The 23,425-nt window shown below is 43.1% G+C and overlaps 3 protein-coding genes across 10 annotated transcripts in view; 2 read left to right on the forward strand and 1 right to left on the reverse strand.

Annotated features, from left to right (window-relative positions):
- INO80B (INO80 complex subunit B) overlaps positions 1–23,425 on the reverse strand; it is a 327,102-nt gene that overhangs the window by 282,973 nt on the left and 20,704 nt on the right. The gene's annotated exons all lie outside the window — the stretch shown is intronic.
- Positions 1–23,425, forward strand: part of BOLA3 (bolA family member 3) — a 188,907-nt gene that overhangs the window by 138,500 nt on the left and 26,982 nt on the right. Inside the window, exon 1 of one of the 6 annotated variants that reach the window (XM_050754567.1) lies at positions 16,507–16,510. The exons of the other annotated variants lie outside the window; for them this stretch is intronic. The gene's annotated coding sequence lies outside the window, so the exon portion shown is untranslated. Of the gene's footprint in view, positions 1–16,506; positions 16,511–23,425 lie in introns of those variants that run through there. 6 annotated transcript variants of the gene reach the window in all.
- The window catches only part of MOB1A (MOB kinase activator 1A), a 29,263-nt gene continuing 8,213 nt past the window's right edge, over positions 2,376–23,425 (forward strand). Inside the window, exons 1-4 of one of the 3 annotated variants that reach the window (XM_050754530.1) lie at positions 2,376–2,682; positions 9,050–9,216; positions 15,193–15,286; positions 16,951–17,084. In XM_050754530.1, the coding sequence (XP_050610487.1) occupies positions 2,669–2,682; positions 9,050–9,216; positions 15,193–15,286; positions 16,951–17,084 (409 nt within the window). In that variant the 5' untranslated portion in view covers positions 2,376–2,668. Of the gene's footprint in view, positions 2,683–3,026; positions 3,228–9,049; positions 9,217–15,192; positions 15,287–16,950; positions 17,085–23,425 lie in introns of those variants that run through there. The other 2 variants (XM_050754531.1, XM_050754533.1) reach the window with 2 other exon arrangements.

Raw genomic sequence — 23,425 nt, forward strand, 5'->3', positions numbered from 1 at the left:
ATATATTTATCAATCAAATTCCAAAAAACTACAAAAGTTTAAAAAATTCAAATTAAAATTATTAATTTATTTTTTTCAGGTGAGGAAAAAGAGTATGTAAATTTGCTTTACATAACTGACTGAAAAATACATTCAAGAAATAGTAAATATAATTTAATACAGTCTCATGTGCTCTAACATCATTAACTTAATGTGACAAGTGATACATGAACAAAATAAAATTACCGGAAACATGAATAGTGTGCAGTCAGGTACAGGGCAAACTCTTTTACATTGAGCACCCTGCACCACCATTGGCTGAGCCATGACTCAAGTCTCCCCCTATTTTCCTTTTGTTTTCTTCATTCCACCATGGTGGAATGAAGGCGTTGCTTGGCTGTCACTTGGCATTAATACCACACAAAAGCCTGTACATGAATGTTCATGACAGCATTATTAATAATAGACAAAAAGTGGAAACAACCCAAATGTTCCTCAACAGATGAATGGATAAACAGAATGTGGTATATTCACATAATGTAATATTACTCATCCATAGAAAGAAATAAAGTTGCCGGGCGTGGTGGCTCACGCCTGTAATCCCAGCACTTTGGGAGGCCGAGGCGGGCGGATCACAAGGTCAGGAGATCGAAACCATCCTGGCGAACACGGTAAAACCCCGTCTCTACTAAAAATGCAAAAAAATTAGCTGGGCGTGGTGGCGGGCGCCTGTAGTCCCAGCTTCTCGGGAGGCTGAGGCAGGAGAATGGCGTGAACCCGGGAGGCGACTGAGCTTGCAGTGAGCGGAGATCGCACCACTGCACTCCAGGCTGGGAGACAGAAAGAGACTCCGTCTCAAAAAAAAAAAAAAAAAAAAAACAAAAAAAAAAGAAAGAAAGAAAAGAAAGTTTTTTTCTTTTTTCTTTTTTTTTTGTTTTAGAGACAGGTCTGGCTCTGTTACCCAGGCTGGAGTGCAGCAGCGCCATCTTGGCTCACTGCAGCCTCCACCTCCTGGACTCAAGGGATCCTCCCACCTCAGCCTCCCGAATAACTGTGACCACTGGTACACCCCATTATGCCTGACTAATTTTTCTATTTTTGTAGAGACAGGGTTTCACCATGTTGCCCAGGCTGGTCTCGAACTCCTGAGCTCAAGTGATCCACCAGCCTCAGACTCCCAAAGTGCTGGGATTACAGGCGTAAGGCACAACTGTGCCTGGCCAGGAATGAAGTTTTGATACATGCTACAATATGGGTGAGTTTTAAAACATGCTAAGTGAGAGAAGTCAGTCACAAAAGACCACGTAATGTATACTTCCGTTCACAGTGTATATGAAATGTCCAGATTAGGTAAATCCATGGAAATAGAAAGTAGAGTAGTGGTTGCCAGGGGTTGGGAGGAGGGAGGTGGGTGATAAAGAGTGACTGCTAATAGGTATGGGGTTTCTTTTCCAGGTGGTGAAAATGACCTAGAATTATGGTTAGGCTGGGCGCCGTGGCTCACGTTTGTAATCCCAGCACTTTAGGAGGCCAAGGTGAGTGGATCACTTGAGGTCAGGAGTTCAAGATCGAGACCAGCCTGGTCAACATGGTGAAATCCCGTCCTTACTGGAAAAAAAAAAAAAAAAAAAAAAAATAGCCGGGTGTGGTGGCGCACGACTGTGATCCCAGGTACTCAGGAGGCTGAGGCATGAGAATCACTTGAATCTGGAAGGCAGAGGTTGCAACGAGCCTAGATTGCACCACTGCACTTCAGCCTGGGTTACAAAGTGAGACTCTGTCTGAAAAACAAACAAAAAAAATTAGTGGTGATGGTTGGCACACTTTGAAAACATAAACAAAGCCGGAGGCAGTGGCTCACACCTGTGATCCCAGCATTTTGGGAGGCCAAACCAGGAGGATCCCTTGAGCCCAGGAGTCCAAGACCAGCTTGGGCAACACAGTGAGACCCCCGTCTCTGCAAAAACTTTGAGAAAATTAGCCGGGCGTGGTGGCACGCACCTGTGGTCTCAGCTACTCGGGAGGCTGAGGCGAGAGGATCACTTAAGCCCAGGAAGTCCAGGCTGCAGTGAACTGTGAACTCCAGTCTGGGCGATAGAGTGAGACACTTCAAAAAAGAAAAAACATAAACGAAAAGGACCACTAGAGGGTACATGTTTAAAGGATAGATTTTATGCTATGTGAATATATCTCAAGTAAAAATTAAAAATTTTAAAAATTGCAGGGGTAGGTAGCGCTTATAGAGGAGCCTGCGCAACCTAGGGAGCTGGGTCGAAACTCAGCAGCACCAAGATAGGCTAAGAGCAGGACTAGCCACTGCCCTTTCCGCAGGACCGCCGTCCTCGCCACGCCTCCCGGGGAGGGAGGGCCTGGCTTGGAGAGCAATGATTGGCCAAGTTCTAGGACGAGGCGGAGCGAAAGGGGGTGCGTCAAGTCCCTCCCGGCGCCGCGAAACCTTAGCTCGCGAGATTTTGTTGGTTCCGCATTTCGGGTCTGCGAGGTGGGGTAGGCGGGCAAGGCGGGCGCCGAGGTTTGCAAGGGCTCGCAGCGCCCAGAAATCCGGCTCCGAGCGGCGGCGGCCCGGCTTCCGCTGCCCGTGACCAAAGGACGGTTCTCTCCCTCTCGCGGGCTCCGAATCCTGATCCGGGCGGGGGCCAGAGGCCCCTCGCCTCCCATCTGAGGACCGAAGATGAGCTTCCTCTTGTGAGTGGGGCCGGGCCGCGGGCACTGGGGCTGCGGGCCGAGATCGTGGGGGAGGCCTCCCCGGACCTGAGGCGAGGGCTGGGCTTGGGGGCCGGGGCGGGGGCGGGGTAGCTGGCGTTTGTTTTGCCTCTGTTTGGGTCAGCGGGGGAGGCCGAGATGTTGGGAGAGGCCGACAGAGGTGAAGGTGAGGTAAAGGAAACGGAGCGTGAAGGTTGGGGAGTAGAAAGGCCCCGGGGCCGTAGCGCCTGCAAACTTTTCCGCCCGAGCGCCCCCGAGGGCGAGGAGACGATCTGGGGGCGGAGCCGCGAGCCCCCAGTTTCCCTCGTCTCGAGCTTCTAGAAACCGTCCATGCCGACTTAACTCGCCGCTCGGTTATAGGTCCAGTTTCAGTATTGTCGGTGTTGAATGCCGCTCCGGGAGAATGTGCGTTGCCGCAGTTTGAGAAGCCTGAAGTTAAGATGCGGGCCTTGGAGTCGGATCGTTCTGTCCAATTCTGATTCTGCCCACTTACTGGTTTTGATTTTAACCAACTTCTCTTGTCCTCGGTAGAATCGTGTGTTTTTAATCATTATGTAATATACCATACAACATTATTACATAGTACATTGCAGTATTATTATAAATAATTTGGAAAGTTAAAATTAAAACAAATTCATAGTCCCATTACAGAAACAGTATTGCTATTTCAGCGCACTACAGCAATTAACTTGATACACATACCTTAGAATCTCATTTTAGAGATAATGCCTGAGCCCAGTCAAACAAGGCTACAATGAAAAAGCTTGTAAATTCCCTCATGATTCTTATGCACATTAAGGTTTGAGAAGCATTGCTCTGGCAAAGTATTTTTTATTCTCGGGTGGCGCTCTCTACCTTGTATATTGCTTAAATGTGTGTTTCCTGATTGAGTAGTTATCCATTTTTAGTTATGGATGTAATCCACATGCTTGACATTTTTATTAAATACAATATAAAAACACTACATAGGTTTTTTTTTTATTTTTTATTTTTATTTATTTATTTTTTTTTGAGACGGAGTCTCGCTCTGTCGCCCAGGCTGGAGTGCAGTGGCCGGATCTCAGCTCACTGCAAGCTCCGCCTCCTGGGTTCACGCCATTCTCCCGCCTCAGCCTCCCGAGTAGCTGGGACCACAGGCGCCCGCCACCTCGCCCGGCTAATTTTTTGTATTTTTTAGTAGAGACGGGGTTTCACCGTGTTAGCCAGCATGGTCTCGATCTCCTGACCTCGTGATCCGCCCATCTCGGCCTCCCAAAGTGCTGGGATTACAGGCTTGAGCCACCGCGCCCGGCCGGTTTTTTTTTTTTTTTTAATAACCAGAGTTCACCCACTTTATTGTGAGACTGGGATTCCTTCCAGTATTTGCTTTTATAAAATAGGACTACTAAGAATATGTTTATCTGCGTCTCATTTTCCCTCCTTTGGGTTATTCTCGTAAAGGAATGGTCTCTAAAATACGATTACCTTGTCAAAAAGCCTGTATGATTTAGATTTAATTTCCATATTAATAGAAGTATTCCTCCCTCCACTTTTTTCTTACGAGTTGATATTTAGTTAGTGAATGCACAGTTGCTTTGTGGACCTTAATGTGAGACTTTTTTTTTTTGAGACCGAGTTTCGCTCTGTCACCCAGGCTGGAGTGCAATGGCACGGTCTCGGCTCACTGCAACTTCTGCCTCCCGGGTTCAAGCGACTCTCCTGCCTCAGCCTCCCTAGTAGCTGAGATTACAGGCGCCAGCCACCACATCCGGCTCATTTTTGTATTTTTAGTGGCGACTGGGTTTCATCATGTTGGCCAGGCTGATCTTGAACTCCTGACCTCAGATGATCCACTCCCGCACCCGGCCGAGACTTTCTTTTTTTAAAACTTGACCTTCTTGATGGGCGCTTGAGTTGTTGCCGCTTTTTGGCCATTATGAATAATGCTGCTGTGAACATATGTGACAGGTTTTTGCGTGGATGTATGTGTTCATATCTCTTGGGTATATACTTAGGAGTGGAATTACTGGCTTACATGGTAACTGTGTTTAACCTTTTGAGGAACTGCCAAACTTTCAAAGTGCTGCACCATTTTACATTCCCATAAGCACTCTATGAGGGGTCCAATTTCCCCACACCTCTCATAGCACTTGTTAATTTTCTTTTTTTAATAGTCATCCTGGCCGGGCGCGGTGGCTCAAGCCTGTAATCCCAGCACTTTGGGAGGCCGAGGCGGGCGGATCACAAGGTCAGGAGATCGAGACCACAGTGAAACCCCGTCTCTACTAAAAATACAAAAAATTAGCCGGGCGCGGTGGCGGGCGCCTGTAGTCCCAGCTGCTCAGGAGGCTGAGGCAGGAGAATGGCGGGAACCCGGGAGGCGGAGCTTGCAGTGAGCCGAGATCGCGCCACTGCACTCCAGCCTGGGCGACAGCGTGAGACTCCGTCTCAAAAAAAAAAAAAAAAAAAAAAAAAAAAAAAAAAAAAAAAAAATAGTCATCCTAAGTGGATGTGGAGTGGTATCTCCTCATTTTGATTTGCATTTCCCTAATGACTAATAATGTTGAGCATTTTTTCGTGTACTTATTGGTCATTTGTATATATTCCTTGGAGTAAAGTCTATTTAGATCTTTTGCCTGTTTTTAAATTGGGTTGTCTTTTTGTTTTTGAGTTGTAAGGGTTCTTTATACATTCTAGATACAAGTCCTTATCACATCTGTGATTTGCAAATATTTTCTTCCCTGTTCAATATAATTTTTTATCATGTTAAAAACGTTTCAGATTTGATTTTTAGTGTTTTCATAATTCTTTTTTACTTCTTTTTTTAAATTAAAAATTTTTTTTTATATGAGACAGGGTCTCACTCTGTTGCCCAGGCTGGAGTGCAGTGGCACCATCTCAGCTCACTGCAACCTCTACCTCCCGGGTTCAAGCAATTCTCCTGCCTCAGCCTCCCAAGTAGCTGGGATTACAGGCACTTGCCACCACGCCCAGCTAATTTTTTTTTTTTTTTCCTATTTTTAGTAGAGACGGGGTTTCACGGTGTTGGTCAGGGTGGTCTAGAACTCCTGACGTCAAGTGATCCACCCGCCTGGCCTCCCAGAGTGCTGGGATTACAGGCGTGATCCACCGCACCCGGCTCTTTTTTTTCTTCTTAATCAGTCTTATTTAAAGTCCAAATTACTCAGGTAAAGTAAAAGTCTGTAATTCTATTCCATTCCTCTTCCTAGAAGTAATCACCAGTTTTGATGAATTTAGTTGTTGATATTTTCTGTGCATTTACAAAATGGGCTCCTGCTGTACATTTGGTTGTGTATTATGTTTAACCATGTATTAGATCTTTCCTTGTGAATACGTGTACTCTGTCTGGTTTTCTTAACTTCTATACAATATTCCATGATATGGATGTACCATACTTTAATTCAGTCCTCTACTGATAAAATTGAGGATTGCTTGTAGGTTTCTCCCTATTAAAAACAATCTTGGAAAACAAATCCTTATCCATATCTAAAGGAGATATTTAGAAATAGAATGGATGGCTTGAGGAGCTTTTCAGTGTTAATAGATACTACCATATTGCCCTCCCAAAATGTTACACTTTATACTTTCACCAGTAGTATATTAAAGTACTAGTTTCTCTGTACCCTAGTCTAGTGGTCCTCAACCTTTTTGGCACCAGGGACCAGTTTTGTGGAAGACCATTTTTCCACAGATCTGGTTGGGCAGATGGTTTCTGGATGATTCAAATGCATTACATTGATTGTGCACTTTATTTCTATTATGACATTGGAATATATAATGAAATAATTTTACTACTTGTCATAACGTATAATCAGTGGGAGCTCTGAGCAACTAGACAGTCCCATATGGGAGTAATGGGAGAGAGTGACAGATCATCAGGCATTAGATTCTCGTAAGGCACATGCAATTTAGATCCCTTGCCTGCACAGTTCACAATAGGGTTCACGTTCCTGTGAGAACCTAATGCCTCTGCTGATCTGACAGGAGGTGGAGCTCAGGCAGTAATGCCAGCAATGGGGAGCGGCTGTAAATACAGATGAAGCTTTGCTGCTTGCTCACTGCTCACCTCCTTCTGTGGGGCCCAGTCTGTGACCTTGGGGTTGGGGGCCCCTACCCTAGTCCACATTTAATGTAATCATTTAAACTTTTGACATTCAGGTTAGGGAAAAAATAAATCTTACTTTAATTGAACAGTTTTTCACATGCTCATTGATTGTCATGCTTCTGAATTGCCTATTCATCTCCTTAGCCTATTTTTCAAAAGGATTCATTATATTCTTAATGAGTTACAGAAGCCCTCTATTATCCAGTTCATCCTTAGTAATATATGTTACAAGTACTTTTATTTGGTCACTTGTCTGTTTGCTCTGTTATGGAAGTTTTAATTGATACTATTTGAAATCTGTCCATGTTTTCTTTGAGGTTTCTGAGTTTTGTGTAGGAAGACTTTATGGATGGTGTGAGATAGGAATAAAAACATCTTTTCTTCAATAATGAGTTGTGCCTGTCTCATTTATTTTCCCTGTTATAAACTTAAAGATGTTAGTGTTTCTTTTACTGTGGTTTGCTTTCAAGGCATCCCAAATATTTTGATATAGAAAATTGGATTTTTGAACTAAACCCCCCTGCACCATTTTGTTTTTTATCTTCCCCACCCCCATGTGGCCTTACTATGTTGTCCTGGCTGGTCTCAAACTCCTGGGCTCAAGAAATCCTCCAGCCTTCGTCTCTCAAATGGCTGGGATTACAGGTGTGAGCCACTGCACTTAGCCCCAGCATTTTCTTTTTTTTTCTTTTTCTTTTTTTTTTTTTGAGAGGGAGTCTCACGCTGTCACCAGGCTGGAGTGCAGTGATGTGATCTAGGCTCACTGCAACCTCTGCCACCTGGGTTCAAGCCATTCTCCTGCCTCAGCTTCCCGAGCAGCTGGGACTACAGGCATGCGCCACCATGCCCAGCTAATTTTTGTGTGTTTTTTTTTTTTTTTAGTAGAGACAGGGTTTCACCGTGTTGGGCAGGATAGTCTCGATCTCTTGACCTCATGATCCACCTGCCTCGGCCTCCCAAAGTGCTGGGATTACAGGCATGAGCCACCGCACACAGTCATGGCCCCATCATTTTCTGTAGCACTTCGCGGGGCTGAGGTGGGTGGATCACTTGAGGTCAGGAGTTCGAGACCAGCCTGGCCAACATGGCAAAATCCCATCTCTACTAAAAAAAAAAAAAAAAAAAAAATTAGCTGGGTGTGGTGGCGCATGCCTGTAATCCTAGCCACTCGGGAGGCTGAGGCAGGAAAATTACTTGAACCCAGGAGGTGGAGATTGCAGTGAGCCGAGATCTTGCCACTACATGCCAGCCTGGGTGACAGAGTCAGACTACATCTCAAAAAAAAAAAAAAAAGGCCGGGCGCGGTGGCTCAAGCCTGTAATCCCAGCACTTTGGGAGGCCGAGACCGGCGGATCACGAGGTCAGGAGATCGAGACCATCCTGGCTAACCCAGTGAAACCCCGTCTCTACTAAAAAATACAAAAAAAAAAACTAGCCGGGCGAGGCGGCGGGCGCCTGTAGTCCCAGCTACTCGGGAGGCTGAGGCAGGAGAATGGCATGAACCCGGGAGGCGGAGCTTGCAGTGAGCTGAGATCTGGCCACTGCACTCCAGCCTGGGCGACAGAGCGAGACTCCGTCTCAAAAAAAAAAAAAAAAAAAAAAAGGAAAGGGAAATTGAGGCCAAAAGAAGGTTCAGTTTCTCAAGAAGACACAGTTAGTGTTAGATCAAGAACTAAAATCCAGGATCTTTCTCTGTACCAGACTTCTTCAGAGGGCATACTAAATTGCCTTATTTGTGGAATTGTGCTGCTAATCTTGCTTTTACGTGCGGGGAAAAAAAAAAGCATTCTTGTGTTGTGATCATCATTTTCCTATCTTGGCATTTTTCAGAGATTTTTTTTTTTTTTTTTTTTTTTTTTTTTTTGAGACGGAGTCTTGCTCTGTTGCCTGGACTGGAGTGCAGTGATGCAATTTCAGCTTACTGCAACCTCTGCCCCCCAGGTTCAAACCATTCTCCTGCCTCAGCCTCCCGAGCTGGGACTACAGGTGTGCGCCACCATACTTGGCTAATTTTTGTATTTTTAGTAGAGGTGTGGTTTTACCATGTTGGTCAGGCTGGTCTCGAACTCCTGACCTCAGCTGATCCCAAAGTGCTGGGATTACAGGCATGAGCCACCGTGCACGGCCCAGAGAGTAATTTTTGTTTTGTTTTTACAGACTACTTTATATACCTAAAATTATGTTGTTCTACCTGTTCTACTTCCAGTCTTAAAAATTCATATACTTGCACTTTTAATCTTACAGCAGCAGCCGCTCTTCTAAAACATTCAAACCAAAGAAGAATATACCTGAAGGATCTCATCAGTATGAACTCTTAAAACATGCAGAAGCGACTCTAGGAAGTGGGAATCTGAGACAAGCTGTTATGTTGCCTGAGGGAGAGGATCTCAATGAATGGATTGCTGTAAACAGTAAGTTTTAAAATGCAACGTTGCTGTTTTATAGAAAGGTTTTGCTAAAATCTCATTGTTAATGAATTTTCTTTTACAGATAGAACTGTTTTAATATAACAAATTATCTGTAAAGAAACATTAAGTACAAATACATCCAAAGCTATGTTGCTCTTTTCGGAGTACTTGGTGGTAGTTTGTGAGGTTGAGTAGAGGGACCTGAGGAGAAATGATGAGTGCTTTTGGGCAATTTCTGAGGAGAATAGTATGAAAAGCTGAGTAAGGTCAAATAAAAGATTGATAAATGAAAACATAATGCCTGTCATGGTCTGTAACTTTGTAGCTAATCCATCTATACAGTTTTACTTCCACTCCCAGCAGTACTCATCAGCCTGCATATCCAGAAAAGTCAATTGCAGTTCACATGGACAGTCAGTTGATTGTTGTGACTTAGAGTGTCAGAGGGAATTGGGAGATTGGGAGAAGATGGAGGGATCTGAGCTGAAAGTCACTTGAAGTTCAAGAGAACAAGAGCATGACATGGGACAATATGCTAAGGCTAGAGATTTGAATGTGAGAGTCTCTCATTTCTGAGATGAGATCATTTCTGGGTAATAAAGTTTAAATTAGAAATTTCAGATGTTCCAGGAATAAAAAGTTTAAATAAAAAGTTTAAAACTTTTTATTTATTTATTTATTTATTTTTTTTTTGGGACGGAGTCTCGCTCTGTAGCCCAGGCTAGAGTGCAGTGGCCGGATCTCAGCTCACTGCAAGCTCCGCCTCCCGGGTTCACGCCATTCTCCTGCCTCAGCCTCCCGGGTAGCTGGGACTACAGGCGCCCGCCACCTCGCCCGGCTAGTTTTTTGTATTTCTTAGTAGAGACGGGGTTTCACCGTGTTAGCCAGGATGGTATTTATTTATTTATTTTTGAGACAGTCTCGCTCTATCACCCTGGCTGGAGTGCAATGGCTCGATCTTGGCTCACTGCAGCCTCTGCCTCCCAGGTTCAAGCAATTCTCCAGTCTCAGTCTTTTGAGTAGCTGGGATTACAGGCGCATGCTGCCTCACCCAGCTAATTTTTTATATTTTAGTAGAGACGAGGTTTCACCATGTTGGCCAGGCTGGTCTTGAACTCCTGAGTTCAGGCAATCTGCCTGCCTTGGCCTCCCAAAGTGCTAGGATTACAGGCGTGAGCCACCGTGCCCGGCCTAAAACTTTTTAATGGAAAATTTCAAACATACAAAAGTAGAGAGACTAAGTCCAGTGAATTCCAGGTATTCATTCCATTACCCAGCTCCAACAAATACCAGTTTGTGACCAATTCTTCTTCTTCTGTATGCCACCCTGATTATTTTAAGCAAATCCCAGACATGATATTTTATCTATAAATATTTCAATAAGGTATGTCTAAAAGACAAGAACTTGTAAAGATAATGACAGTGCCATCATCCTTTAACTTACCAAATATCTGGTCAATGTTCACATTTTTCATGACTGTCCTATAAATGTTTCTTTTTTGTTTGTTTGTTTTTGAGATGGAGTCTTGCTCTGTCGCCCACGTTGGCGTGCAGTGGCGAGATCTCAGCTCACTGCAGCCTCCACCTCCACCTCCCAGGTTCAAGCGATTCTCCTGCCTCTGCCTCCGCCTCCCGAGTAGCTGGGTGGGATTACAGGTGCCCGCCACCACGCCCGGCTAAGTTTTGTATTTTTAGCAGAGATGAAGTTTTGCCATGTTGGCCAGGCTGGTCTCGAACTCTTGATCTCAAGTGATCTGCCCGCCTCAGCCTCTCAAAGTGCTGGGATTACAGGCATGAGCCACTGCACCTGGCCAAATGTTTTCTTTTTTTTTTTTTTTTTTGAGGCGGAGTCTCGCTCTGTCGCTCAGGCTGGAGTGCAGTGGCCGGATCTCAGCTCACTGCAAGCTCCGCCTCCCGGGTTTACGCCATTCTCCTGTCTCAGCCACCCGAGTAGCTGGGACTACAGGCGCCCGCCACATCGCCCCGCTAGTTTTTTGTATTTCTTAGTAGACACGGGGTTTCACAGTGTTAGCCAGGATGGTCTCGATCTCCTGACCTCGTGATCCACCCGTCTCGGCCTCCCAAAGTGCTGGGATTACAGGCCTGAGCCACTGCGCCCGGCCAATGTTTTCTTTTAAAAATTTTTTTTGCCCTGAAACTTTATGCTTCGTTTAAATCAGGATCCGAAGAGGCCTGTGTGTATGCTTCTTGAATCCCTCTTTTTTTTCCTTCAGAGATGGGGTCTTGCTTTGTTGCCCAGGCTGGAGTGCAGTGACATGATCGTAGCTCACTGCACCCTCAACTTCTGGGCTCAAGTGATCCACCTCACCCTTCTGAGTAGCTGGGACTACAGGCTCACACCACCATGCCCTGCTAAATTTTTTTTTTTTTTTTTTGAGACAGAGTCTTGCTCTGTCACACAGGCTGGTGCGATCTCAGCTCACTGCAACGTCCACCTCCCGTGTTCAAGTGATTCTTCTGCCTCAACCTCCCAAGTAACTGGGATTACAGGTGCCCGCCACCATGCCTGGCTAATTTTTCTATTTTTAGTAGAGACGAGGTTTTGCCATGTTAGCCAGGCTGGTCTCGAACTCCTGACTTCAGGTAATCCACCCACCTCAGCCTCGCAAAGTGCTGGAAAAAAAAAACCCTTTTTAAAAAAATTTATTCAGGGCCGGGCATGGTGGCTCACGCCTGTAGTCCCAGCACTTTGGGAGGCCAAGGCAGGCAGATCACGAGGTCAGGAGACCGAGACCATCCTGGCCAACATGGTGATACCCTGTCTCTACTAAAAATACAAAAATTAGCTGGGTGTGGTGGTGTGCACCTGTAGTCCCAGCTACTTGGAGGCTGAGGCAGGAGAATCGCTTGAACCCGGGAGGTGGATGTTGGCAGTGAGCTGAGGTTGTGCCACTGCACTATAGCCTGGGCAACAGAGCAATACTCTATCTTAACAACAACAAAAAAAACTTTATTCAGATTATCATCTGTTATTCTGAAGGCATTTATTGACCTTCAGCCTTAGATTTTTCTTTGAGACTTAACTGCTGTAGATCAGCAGTTCTCAAATTTTTTGGTCTCAGATCCACTTCTCCTCTTAAAAAATTACTGATTCCCATAAATATGTACCATTCTGTGTTAATTAGAAAAGTGAAATACAAGCCGGGTGTGGTGGCTCACGTCTGTAATCCCAGCACTTTGGGAGGCTGATATTGGCAGATCCCTTAAGGTCAGGAGTTCAAGACCAGCCTAGGCAACATGGCAAAACACCATCTCTACTAAAAATACAAAAATTAGCTGGGCATGATGGCGCACACCTGTAAAATCCCAGCTGCTCAGGAGGCTGAGGCAGGAGAATTGCTTGAACCCGGGAGACGGGGGTTGCAGTGAGTGGAGATCGTGCCACTGCACTCCAGCCTGGCTGACAGAGTGAGACCCAGTCTGGGGGGAAAAAAGGTAACATACAAAAAATACAAACAAACTATTGAGAACCCCAAAGAGCTTTTAATTATATTGAGTATATCTAGTGATACTCTGTTAGAAATTAAAACTGAGAAGATGTAAATACTTATTTTTTATTTTCTCTTGAGACAGTATTGCTCTGTCGCCCAGGCTGGAGTGCAGTTCATGAACTGGACTCACTGCAGCCACCTCCTGGGTTAAAGCAATTCTCCCACCTCAGTCTCCGGAGTAGCTGGGATTACAGGCATGTGTTACCGTGCCCGGCTAATTTTTGTAATTTCAGTAGAGACGGCGTTTTGGCATGTTGGCCAGGCTGGTCTTGAACTCCCGGGCTTAAGTGATCTGCCTGCCTTATCCTCCCAAAGTGCTGGGATTATAGGCGTGAGCCGCTGCACCTGGCCCAAATTCATTTTAAAATAACAATAATAAACCCATTATATTTTAACATAAATATGTTTTTATGAAAAATGACTATTATCCATAACAAATTTTAGTGAAAAATGTGGCATTGTTTTATATTTTTGTAAATCTTATTTAATGTCTGGCTTAATAGACAGCTGGATTCTTATATCCGTTTCTATATGCAGTCTGTGATATCACATATCATGGAGCCTCTGGAAAACACCATTGTGCCCTCTTGAGAGAGTAAGAGTGAAAAGAACAATTAAAATGGTTTGACCTTACATATCCTTCCTCAGATAGGGGATTCCTGGACCACATTTTGAGAATAGCTCCTCTAGACCAAACCAACTACCACCTGGGCATATTTTTTGTTTTGTGTGAATATTGAATACCTGTGTTTCTTAGAAATATGACTAAGAGGAAGATTTATAAGTGAGGGAGTTTTGTATAAAATTCCTTCTACAAGATAGCATTAAAAAAAATCTATTTGTTTTTTAAGAAACTTGGAAAATCCCTAGTTGTTTTTAGGTACTTCTTTAGACAGGAGACTAAAACTTTTTATTTATTTATTTTTTTGAGACAGGTTGTTCGGGCTGGAGTGCAGTGGTACCCTCACAGCTCACTGCAACCTCGAACTCCTGGGCTCAAGGGATCCTTCCACTTCAGCCTCCTGAGTAGCTGGGACTACAGGCGTGTGCCACCATGCCTAACTAATTTTCAAAAATTTTCAGCAGAGACCAGGGTCTAGCTGTGTTGCCCAGACTGGTCTCAAATCCTGGCCTCTTAAAGTGCCGTGATTATAGGCGTGAGCCACTGCACCTAGTCTAAAACATTTTTTAAAACTTTCCAAGGCTTATGTGGTTCTCTTTGTATAGAGTATACTTCACTTGGTAAAGTTTGTTTACTCACCCCCTTCCTCTTCCATTTTATTCTGGATCTAGCTGAAGCTCCTTCAGGAAGTACCCCCTGACTACTTCCAACTCTTCATGACTTTGCCTTTTCTCTGTAACATTTATCGTTGGCCTTTGGATCCTGTCTTCTTATACCTTGTACTATTATTGCTATTTTTGTTTTGATACAGTGTCTCTGTCACCCAAGCTGGAGTGCAGTAGCACCATCACAGCTCACAGCAACCTCAGCCTCCTGGGCTCAAACAATCCTCTCGCCTCAGCCTCCTACATAACTGGGACTGTAGGTGTGCACCACCACGCCTGGCTAATGTTTAAAAAATTTTTGTAGAGATGGAGTCTCACTCTGTTACCCAGGCTGGTCTTGAATTCCTGGGCTCAACCAGTCCTCCCACCTCAGCCTCCCAAGTGTTGGGATTACAGGCATGAGCCACCATGCCTGGCCATATCTTATATTATTCATCTCTTTTAATTTTGTCCTTTCTGTTAACTAGAGACTCCAGGGCAAGGGACTTTATCTGAAGTATTTTGTCCTCAGTATGCTGTAGACCTCAAAAACAAGTGTTTATGATTAATTAGATCTTTTAAATGCCTCAGGATACAGCTGCTGCACCTTCTCCCTCACGGTATATCCCACAACATGTTTTGTCTCTTTCCAAACACAAATTGTATTATCTGGTCCAAATTGGTAAACTGGATTTTTCATTTCCTTGGATGTAATTATATTGTATATTCAAATGATGTAATAGTCATCATTAAGTTAGAGTTATCTCCAGTATCTTATTTTCCTGCTGTTATATGCAGGTGGATCATGAGGTCAGGAGTTTTGAGACCAGCCTGGCCAACATGGTGAAACCCTGTCTCTACTAAAAATACGAAAACAAAATTAGCCGGGCGTGGTGGCATGAGCCTGTAATCCCAGCTACTCGGGAGGCTGAGGCAGAATTGCTTGAACCTGGGAGGCGGAGGTTGCAGTGAGCCAAGATTGCACCACTGCACTCCAGCCTGGGCATCGAGAACAAGACTGTCTCAGAAAAAAAAAAAAAAAAAAAATGTAGTGTACTAAAACTTAGAGTATCGTTGGATTATTGAATGTCTCAAGGGTTCAGCTAAGAACCTAAATATATTGTCTGTTTTTCCTTCAACTGAGAGGTCTCATGTTTTGTGTTTACACAGACATTTTAACACAATTCTATTATCTCTGCAGCTGTGGATTTCTTTAACCAGATCAACATGTTATATGGAACTATTACAGAATTCTGCACTGAAGCAAGCTGTCCAGTCATGTCTGCAGGTCCGAGGTACATATACTGCCTATCATATAGGTGTTTGGATTAGTTTTACTTTATCACCAGTTGGTATAAATTAAACAATTAAGATTTGTTATTCATTTGTTTGTTTGAAGGTGATTCAGTTTTATTGGTTCTTGACTACTTACCCATAAGCTTTTAGTTATTGTGTAATTTTTAAATTTTATTTATTTTGAGACAGAGTCTCGCTCTGTTGCAAGGCTGGATTGCAGTGGTGTGATCTTGGCTTACTACAACCTCTGCCTTCCAAGTTCAAGCGATTCTCATGCCTCAGCCTCCCAAGTGGCTGGGATTACAGGCGTGTGCCACCACTCCCATCTAATTTGTGCATTTTTAGTAGAGATAGGGTTTCACCATGTTCCCCAGGGCTGGTCTCAAACTCCTGGCCTCAAATGATCTGCCCACCTCGGCCTCACAAACTGCTGGGATTAAAGGTGTGAGCCACTGCACCTGGCCAGCTATTAGTTATTATTAAATACTTTGGTATGTGGGTACTCCCTGTTTTCATTTTTATGTTTCATCATAGTTTCATCATAGTAAGTCTGAATGTTTTGTTATAGAAGTAAATAGAAATTTGAGTTATGTTTGTCTTGAATTGCAAACATTTTATTTTTTCAATTTTATTAATAACATGTTTCCTGTTTCTAGTTTTTAAATGAATTTCTTGAAAGAGTTTTTAGTTGATCTTTTAATATTTGATTATTTTTTCTGGTGCTTATTTAGTATTTAAAGCAGCACAATTTTGAAGTAATTATCTGGCTTGAAGATGCTAGATTTAAAAATGTTTTGACTTTAATAAATTTCAAGAAATACTGAAAAGATGGAACTCTATCAGTCATAATATTAAGTCCATCATATGATGGGATTTATATTTGCTGTGTTTCCTTCCAGTTTTTTTTTTTTCTTATAATAAATGACTGATTTTATGGATGATAGATGTTATCAAGATGTTTGCCTTTTGAAAAAGATTGTCCTTTCTGACTTTGCTACAAGTGTAAAGGAAAAAAGATCCCTAATGAGTTTGTAGTCCTATTTTTATTACAATATTTTAGGAAGAATGTTTTTATTTTATATTGTGTTAAGTTATATTCCTCAAGCTTTAAAAGAAATTAAAATAAACAGGAAAATTAAACTTACCTCTGGCTCAAATGCTTTACACAGTGATGTTTTGTATAACTCTTGTTAATCCTTCTAGCTCAGCAATGGTAAGGGGGGAAGTATGCATGCCTAATGTGTATCTCTAACACCTGGCCCACAAAACAGAGTTTTATAATATTGGCTCCATTGATGATAATAAATTGATGAACAAGAATCTCAGAAGAATGTAATGGATCCATCGGCTCAATACCCAGCCCTCAGCAACCTTCTGCCTTACAGGAATGCAGTTCCTTCCTGTTTCCCAGGGCTGTGTTGTTAATAAAACATCTATCCTGGCATTGCCTCCTGCCACATTATCTCCCTTTTTTCTTCCAGTTATAACTGTCACTTTCAGGATAATTCTATAGAGGACTTGTAGTAATCTTCAGTAGAACTTAAGGTGATTTATTAAAGTTAGATATAACTTCTATTGACAAAACGTGAATGAACCTGTTTTAATTACAACTTGCACATTTGTTAATATTTTTGAAAAATCAGTAAAACATTTTTCTCTCCAGATATGAATATCATTGGGCAGATGGTACTAATATTAAAAAGCCAATCAAATGTTCTGCACCAAAATACATTGACTATTTGATGACTTGGGTTCAGGATCAGCTTGATGATGAAACTCTTTTTCCTTCTAAGATTGGTGAGTTAACATTGTGGAAATATTCTTTCTTTTTTTTAAATTTCATTTTATTAATATAGAGATGAGGGGTTTTTGCTGTGTTGTCCAGGTTGGTCTCAAACTCCTGGCCTCAAGTGATCCTCCTGACTTGGCCTCCCACAGTGCTGGGATTACAGGCTTGAGCCTCCGTATCCAGCCTGTTTCTCTTTTTGAATGATAAATCTGTTCTTTTTAACATTGTTATACTCGTAGAGACTGCCAAATTCTCCTCCAAAAAGTTTGTACCAACATATACTCCCCCCAGCCATGTTTGTGTTTGCCTGTATTTCTTTACCAACACTGGTTATTACTCATTTTTTAATCTTTTCTAATTTGGTTAAATTTCTGTTTTAATGTACATTTAAAAAGTGTTGATGAAATTGAGCATTTTAGATTTTTGTTTGTTTCATTGATCATTGTGTATTTTCTGTTTATATCTTTCATCTATTTCTGTGTAAAGGATATCAGCGCTTTGTGTCATACATGTTGTATATGTTTTTCCCCAGGTTACCTTTTGTCTCATTTTGTTCATGGAGCATTTTTGCTATACACAACCTTATTATTTTGTCCTATTATATCTTTTATGACTTGGTTTTAATATAACAATTAGAAAGCTTTTCCGGCCGGGCGCGGTGGCTCAAGCCTGTAATCCCAGCACTTTGGGAGGCCGAGACGGGCGGATCACGAGGTCAGGAGATTGAGACCATCCTGGCTAACACGGTGAAACCCCGTCTCTACTAAAAAATACAAAAAAACTAGCCGGGCGAGGTGGTGGGCGCCTGTAGTCCCAGCTACTCAGGAGGCTGAGGCAGGAGAATGGCGTAAACCTGGGAGGCGGAGCTTGCAGTGAGCTGAGATCCAGCCACTGCACTCCAGCCTGGGCGATGGAGCGAGACTCCGTCTCAAAAAAAAAAAAAAAAAAAAAGAAAGCTTTTCTCTGCTTCAAGATTACAAAAGTATTTCTTCATGTTTTCTTTTTTTTTTTATTTATTTATTTTTTTGAGACGGAGTCTCGCTGTGTCGCCCAGGCTGGAGTGCAGTGGCCGGATCTCAGCTCACTGCAAGCTCTGCCTCCCGGGTTTTTACGCCATTCTCCTGCCTCAGCCTCCCGAGTAGCCGGGACTATAGGCGCCTGCCACCTCGCCCGGCTAGTTTTTTGTATTTTTTAGTAGAGACGGGGTTTCACTGTGTTAGCCAGGATGGTCTCGAACTCCTGACCTCGTGATCCGCCCGTCTCGGCCTCCCAAAGTGCTGGGATTACAGGCTTGAGCCACTGCGCCCGGCCTTTTTTTAATTTTTTGATACAGAGTCTCTGTTGCCCAGACTGGAGTGCAGCGATGCAGTCTTGGCTCACTGCAGTCTCCACCTCCCAGGTTCAAGCAATTCTCATGCCTCAGTCCCTGGGTAGCTGGGACTATAGGCACATGCCACCATCCCTGGCTAATTTTTGTATTTTTAGTAGAGACGGGGTTTCACCATGTTGGCCAGGCTGGTCTTGAACTCCTGACCTCAAGTGACCTACCTGCCTTGGCCTCCCAAAGTATTGGGATTATAGGCGTGAGCCACCATGCCTGGCCAGGCAGGTTTTTTTCCCTGAATGCTACATTAATTTGTTTCCAAATGGAAATACTAGTCAGTTTGTCCCATTACCATTTATTAAACACATTTGCCTTTTCTCCCGATTATCTGAATGCGCACAACAAATTGCCATATATTTTTGCGTGTTTTAGTCTCTTTATCTGCTTCTATAGAAATTCCACACATTAGTGACTGTGGCCCTGCATCTGTTAGCATCTTGTAAGGCTGGTCTCCCTTCCTTGCTCTTTTTCAGAATATTCACAGCTATTCTGGGATATTTGTTTTTCCAAAGAACTTAGAAACATTTTGTCAAGGTAAAAAAAAATTAGGTTTTAATTATGACTATATTTAATTTTTATAGATAGGGATTCTTTTTTTCTTTACTGAATCTTCCTAGCCAAGAACAAGATATTGTTCATTCATGTCTTTAGCTTTATTTTCTCTTGTAAAATTCTGTAGTTTATGTCAGTTGTTCAAGTTTTAATTTTATTCTAGGGATTTTATGTCTTTTATTGATAACATAGTTTCCAGCTGGTTATTTAGTATATAGGAAAGCTGTTGGTTTTTACTTTTTAATTAAAAAAAAATTTTTTTTGAGACAGGGTGTCACTGTGTTCCCCAGGCTGAAGTACAGGGGTGTGATCACAGCTCACTGCAGCTTTGACTTCCTGGGCTCCAGTGATCCTCCCACCTTAGCTTCCCAAGTAGCTGGGACTGTAGGCATGCACCACTACACCTGGCTAATTTTGTTTGTGTTTTGTAGAGATGAGGTCTCGTTATGTTTCCCAGACTGGTCTCAGACTCCTGGGCTTAAGCAGCCCTCCTTCCTCAGCCTTCCAAAAGCGTTGGAATTACAGGTGTCAGCCACCAGCACTGGCCCAGCTGTTGATTTTTATTTAAATTTTATAATTAACCATCAGACTCTCTTTCTGTTAGTTTTTGGTTGGTTCTCTTGAATTTTTAAAGTATACAACTGTGTCATGTTAAGATAGTGTTCATTTTGCCTCTTCCTTCCTGATAATATATTCTTGTTTCACGCTTATCTGATTGCACTGAGTGGTATTTCAAGCGCAAAGCTGAGTGGTGGTGATGATGGCAGACATCCGTTTCTTGCTTTCTTACTATTATGCAAGTACCTCTAGTATTTCTGCAGTAAGCAGAAATCTTGGCTTTTGGTTAGAGGTGTGTGGATTTTTAAAAAATTATATTAATGAAAAATATCTACCATTTACATTACAAAAGTTTTTTTAAACGAGGAATGGCTATAGCGTTTATCAGATACTTTTCCAGTATCTGTTGCCTGTGACCCCAAGGTTTTCTCTATTTTTTAATAAAAATGTTCTGCTGGAAGAGTCTTTCTTATTTGTTAATATTTGAGTTTGGCATCAGTGTTCATGGATGAAATCAATCCTTGTCATTTTTAACTTAAGATTATTTTATAAGCAACATATTTTTGAATTCCTTTTTGCAGTCTTTCTTATAGAGGCTTTTCAGGATGAAAATTTTTTTCCAGGTTATTACATTTGATTTGTTTGTTATTGGTCAGTTTTTCCATTCTGCTATTAAACCTTTTATTTCCTTTCTCACATATCTTTATTTTATATTGACTGTGCTTGAATATATCTGTTAAATTTAGCTTGGGAAGTGTTTAGATTTAAACAAATTACTTATTTCTTTACTCATTAAAGATTAAAGTCTCTGCTTATGGAAGTAAGTAATTCTTTTGATTTATCCTCTTTTTCTCTTTTTTTTTTTTTTTTTTGGAGACAGGGTCTCACTCTGTCACCCAGGCTGGAGGTCAATGGCACAGTCTTGGCTCACTGCAACCTCCGCTTCCTGGGTTCAAGCGATTCTCGTGCCTTAGCCTCTGAGTAGCTGGGACTACAGGCGCCCACCACCACACCTGGCTAGTTTTTGTAGTTTTTGGTAGAGACAGGGTTTCACCATGTTGGCCAGGCTGGTCTTGAACTCCCGACCTCAAGTGATTAACCCACCTTGGCCTCCCAAAGTGCTGGAATTACAGGCATGAGCCACCACGCCTAGCTTTTTTCTCATTTTCCTATTCTTAAATAATTCATTCTGATCTACCACCTCTCACCCCCACTGCCCTGCCATTAGGCTATTATCTGCATCTTACTTTTGCCAGTTATTTAGTCTCAGACAGAACTGTTTATAATTAATTTTTTACTAATATATGTATCCTTTTATTAGATGCCCGTTTATACATTCTGATAAAAAAGATGTTTGATTTTGAAATCTGGTTTTTTTTTTTTTCTTGAGACAGAGTCTCCCTCTGTTGCCCAGGCTAGACTGCAGTGGTGCAATTACAGCTCACTGCAGCCTCGACCTCCCAGGCTCAAGTGGTCCTCCTATATCAGCCACTTGAGTAGCTGAGACCACAGGCATGTGTACAATCACTCCCAGCTAATTTTTTAAATTTTGTAGACATGAGGCCTCACTATGTTGCCCAGGCTGGTCTCAAACTTCTAGGCCCAAGCAACCTTTCTGCTTCAGTCTTCCAAAGAGCTTGAGATTACAGGCATGAGCCACTGCACCTGGCCAGAAATCTGCTTCTTCTTTTTTTTTTTTTTTTTTTTTTTTTGAGACGGAGTCTTGCCCTGTCGCCCAGGCTGGAGTGCAGTGGCCGGATCTTAGCTCACTGCAAGCTCCGCTTCCCGGGTTTACGCCATTCTCATGCCTCAGCCTCCCGAGTAGCTGGGACTACAGGTGCCCGCCACCGCGCCCGGCTAGTTTTTTTGTATTTTTTAGTAGAGACGGGGTTTCACCATGTTAGCCAGGATGGTCTCAATCTCCTGACCTCGTGATCCGCCCGTCTCGGCCTCCCAAAATGCCGGGATTACAGGCTTGAGCCACCGCGCCCAGCCTGCTGCTTCTTTTCTTTAACTTTCTTTTTTTTTTTTTTGAAGCAGAGTCTTGCTCTGTTGCCCAGGCTGGAGGGCAGTTGCGCGATCTCAGTTCACTGCAAGCTCTGCCTTCTGGGTTCACACCATTCTCCTGCCTCAGCCTCCCGAGTAGTTGAGACTACAGGCGACCACCACCATGCCCAGCTAATTTTTTGTATTTTTAGTAGAGACAGGGTTTCACCATGTTAGCCAGGATGGTCTCTATCTCCTGATCTCATGATCCGCCCACCTCAGCCTCCCAAAGTGCTGGGATTACAGGTGTGAGCCACCGTGCCTGGCCAGAAATCTGCTTTTTCAATACATGAATACAAGATCCTGCCCAGGAAAACATGCCTATAAGCTCCAGGATAATGTCTGAAAAGTCAAGTTAATGAGGACTGGGGTGGTGGTGGGGAATGACCACAAACAGCAAAATATACCGAGTTTCAGGTTATTGAGAACTGAGTGGGAAAAAATGCAAGGAAAGAGTGTTTTAAGCCTTCGTTTTCTGAAAGGTTGAAAAAAGAACATGTTTCAAGAGTAGTCTTGTGGAACAGACCTTTAAGGCCAACTAATTTAGGTTATTTTTTTATTTTTATTTTTTGAGATGGAGTCTCACTCTGTCGCCCAGGCTGGAGTGCAGTGGTGGTGATCTTGGCTCGCTGCAACCTCCGCCTCCTGGGTTCAAGTGATTCTTCTGTCTCAGCTATCTGAGTAGCTGGGATTACAGGCCTTAGCCACCACGCCCGGCTAATTTTTGTATTTTTAGTAGGGACAGGGTTTCACCATGTTGGTCAGGCTGGTCTCGCACTCCTGACCTACCTGTCCCTGTTTTCTGATGGACTTTGATGTTGTCAGCCAGAATTCTCAGGAATGTAACCAGTTGGATCCCCATCTCCACTGCTTGGAAAGATACCAAACCCACCCCAGCTGTTTTCTAAAAAGGTGCTTATTTTCTTTTTTTCTTTTTTTCTGAGACAGAATCTTGCTGTGTTGCCCAGGCTGGAGTGCAGTGGCATGATCTCGGCTCACTGCAACCTCTGCCTTCCGGGTTCAAGCAGTTCTCTGTCTCAGCCTACTTAGTAGCTGGGATTACAGTTGCCCGCCACCACTAACGGCTAATTTTTGTATTTTTAGTAGAGATGGGGTTTCACCATGTTGGCCAGGCTGGTCTCTTTGGCCAGGCTGGTCTCGACCTCCTGACTTCGTGATCCACCTGCCTTGGCCTCCCAAAGTGCTAGGACTACAGGCGTGAGCCGCTGTGCCCGGCTGCCTTTTTATTTTGCTTAGGAGAGTTTCCAGTCTTCATTGAGAGAGTGTGTATGTATGTAATTTCTTCTTCTTTTTTTCCTAAGGGACGAGGTTTTACCGTGTTGCTCAGGCTTATCTTGAACTCATGAACTCAGGCAGTCTGCCCACTTCAGCTTCTCAACATGCTAGGATTACAAGCATGAGCCACCATGCCAAGCCAGTGTAATTGCTTTAGAGTTACAAATTACAAAGTAAAAATATTTATAATCAAAATACTTAACTCTTATTGCATTTAATTTCAGAAAGAAACTCTCTAATATTATTAAAGAACTAAATCTCAGTACTTTGGGAGGCCAAGACAGGCGGATCACTTGAGGCCAGGAATTCGAGATCAGGCTGGCCAACATGGCAAAAACCCATCTCTACTAAAAATACAAAAATCAGCCAGGTGTAGTAGTGCACACCTGTAGTCCCAGCTACTTGGGAGGCTGAGGTGGGAGGATTGCTTGAGCCTGGGAGGTGGAGGTTGCAATGAACCATGATTGTGCTACTGAACTCCAGCCTGGATGACAGAGTAAGACTCAGTCTCAA

Source organism: Macaca thibetana, chromosome 13, assembly GCF_024542745.1.
Source record: "Macaca thibetana thibetana isolate TM-01 chromosome 13, ASM2454274v1, whole genome shotgun sequence".
Classification (NCBI taxonomy): Eukaryota; Metazoa; Chordata; class Mammalia; order Primates; family Cercopithecidae; genus Macaca; species Macaca thibetana.